Source organism: Myotis davidii, unplaced genomic scaffold (genome assembly GCF_000327345.1).
Source record: "Myotis davidii unplaced genomic scaffold, ASM32734v1 scaffold1036, whole genome shotgun sequence".
In the NCBI taxonomy this organism is placed as follows: Eukaryota; Metazoa; Chordata; class Mammalia; order Chiroptera; family Vespertilionidae; genus Myotis; species Myotis davidii.
The window spans coordinates 305,918-308,523 of record NW_006287260.1 but is presented as its reverse complement, the minus strand read 5'-3'; the positions used below and the strand labels follow the sequence as shown (position 1 = coordinate 308,523).

At 65.3% G+C, this 2,606-nt stretch overlaps 1 protein-coding gene across 1 annotated transcript in view; it reads right to left on the bottom strand.

Moving 5' to 3' along the window:
• The window catches only part of ANKS1A (ankyrin repeat and sterile alpha motif domain containing 1A), a gene marked incomplete at its 5' end in the record, with an annotated part of 101,616 nt that overhangs the window by 7,207 nt on the left and 91,803 nt on the right, over positions 1 to 2,606 (bottom strand). The window contains one exon of the mRNA XM_015560837.1: positions 415 to 598. Within this exon, the coding sequence (XP_015416323.1) occupies positions 415 to 598 (184 nt within the window). The remainder of the gene's footprint in view (positions 1 to 414; positions 599 to 2,606) is intronic.

The following is a 2,606-nucleotide window of genomic DNA, read 5'->3' as shown; positions in this document are numbered from 1 at the left end:
ACCGGAGGCCAGGGGGCCGAGGGCGTCAGGGCAGCTCTTCCTGGCTCCGTCCACATCCTCTGTGGCCTCAGGCACCAGGGAGTGGACATGGGCCTCCCGGGAGGTGTGTGCCCGCCAGAGGTGAGGGAAGCAGCAGCCAGGTCTGCCAGCTGGAGCTCCCACCTGAGCGGCACCCAGGGGAGCTGGGCAGTGCTGGGGCTCCGGCGGGGCGGGGGCACAGACCTGGGCCGGGTCAGCAGGGCCCTGGGCACACTGCTCACCCAGGCTGGCCGCACGCCCTTGCCCACTCCGAGCGAATGTGCAGGCTCCGTGGCCATCCAAGGTGCAGGACAGGCAGACAAGCCCCAGGTCCCTAACAAAGGACTTCATAGCTCACGGCTGTGACCATCGCCGCAGCCGGCACAGGGCGGGCACCCAAGGAACCGGCCGTCCGAGGAGGAGAGGGTCAGAGCCGCGCCCACTGCCGGGCGCTGCAGGGCGGCGAGGAGGTGCTGCATGCTCACTCCTGTGCGCTGGGCTCTGTTCACTCCTCGCTTACAGATGAGGACACGGAGGCACAGCGGCCAGAGCTTGCCGAGCTCACAGGCCGAGCGTGGAGCTGCGATGGGAGCAGACTGATGAGGCCTCCGCTCCGACCCGTCACGATGGCCTTTTATTCACAGCCACGTCCGCACAGACGGGTGTTTTCAGATTACGAAACAGGAAAATCCACGGACTTCCCTGTCCCTCAGCCACAGCCCCCGCTTCCACCTTCCGGGGCGCCACCACTTCCCTGGATGCCCCGCCCCCCAGCCCAGCTGGGCGCACACGCATGTGCAAGCTTCATTTTTACACAAGTGTGATTCTTGTGCCCACCGTCCGACACCGTTCTGACCACGAACACGCGCAGGAGCCGCCCCACAGCAGCCCGTGCGACCGACCGCCTCTGCCCCTGAGGCTGCGGAGGTCGGGCTGTGGTCGATCATGAATTACCGACCGGCTCCCCGTTCCGCTTTACACAGCGCGGCGGAAGCCCCGTCTGCGGCCCTTCTAGGGTGACATCAAGAAGAGACCGCTGGTCGGGTGTGCCCCCGTCCAGCAGACCTGGTTCCGGCCTGGTTCGGGGCCCGGCACTTCCTGTCCTGCAGTGACGGCCTCCAGGGGGAGCCGCGCATCCTTCAGGCCCGTCCATCACGTGTCCTCACAGCACTCGGAGCCCCGCCCCGACCCCCAGGCTCACAGGGCCAACCCACCTCACAGGAGCTAGTCACCCCTTCACAGCAGGGTGCGGGGTTCCAGAACCGAGCCCGAGGCTCCCTCTGCGGCCCGGCCGCACTGCGCCTTCCCCAGGAACCCCGGCCTCTCCTTGCGCGCCATCGAAGGGGCTGTCAGTCTTCTCTGGCTGAATTGTCCACAGGAGGGCGATGAACCTCCACGCAGAGAAAGGGAGACATCTGTGTCTCCCCGTGTCCTTTCTCGGCTGCGGGGCTCGCTCTGCTCTTGGGGCTTCTCGGCTGTGGGGCTTAGCAACACCTCCTGCTCCAAGATTCTTAAACAACCTTCCTCGTTCTTCCTGCGATTTTACCGTTTCACGTTTACAACTAAACCTCAATTTACGTAGGATTCACTCTCAGGTAAGGTGTTTGTTCCCAGGCAGCAAGCTGTCCATCGCTGGAAAGGACTCCCTCCCCACTAGTCTGACGTGTCCTGATGTGTCCTCATTCCTGTTTCCTCTGCAGGTGAGGGCACAGGGCACAGGGCACAGGGCACAGGGCAGCACAGGTGCAGGACGCCCGCCGCGGCATGACCTGCGCTCTGGACGGAGAGGGACGAGCACAGAAGCAGTGGTCCTGCGGCGTCTGAGCTCGGGCAGAACAAGAGTCCAGGCCACCACTGCTCTGTGAAGAGGCAGGCCGACGTGGGTCCTGACATGTGCCGGTGCTGTGTCCGCTGGACCGGGCACGCCTGACCACACGGCCCTGGGGCGCTCCTCCGCGTGTCTGGCTTAGCAACGCCCCCTCTCCAAGGTTTTCACCACCTGAAAACCCGCCAGGAAACCTCTGAGCGGAATCGCCCGTTTACAACGAAGCAGGTCCGAGGACGAACAGGACACGTGCACGGCAAGAGCTCATGAGCGTCAGCAGAGGGACCATGACTCCACCTGCCACACGGCCAAGTCCGCCGGCTGCTCTCCTGCACAGGCGGGCGTGGTGGGGGCAGGGCAGGCGGAAGGTGCGGGCAGCAGGCGGGTCAGGAGCAGGGACTGTCCCAGGGCTGAGGCCCCTCCAAGTGGGAGAAGCCCTCGCTGCCCAACCCCATCCCCACCCGTGTCTTAAACAAGTGTCCCCCAGAGCACCTCTTCTCTACCTCCGGGGCGGGGGAAGGGGGAACACTGCTTTCTTCTTTACCTAGACAGAATTCCATCTCAGTGCTGAGTGGGCCCCAGAGACGGACGAGGGAGGCCCACCAAGGCCGCACAGTGAGGGACAAGCGGTCAGGACGCGGCCCGGCCTCCCCCAAAGCCACACGGTGAGGGACAAGCGGTCAGGACGCAGCCCGGCCTCCCCCCCAAGGCCGCACGGTGAGGGACAAGGGGTCAGGATGCAGCCCGGCCTCCCCCAAAGCCG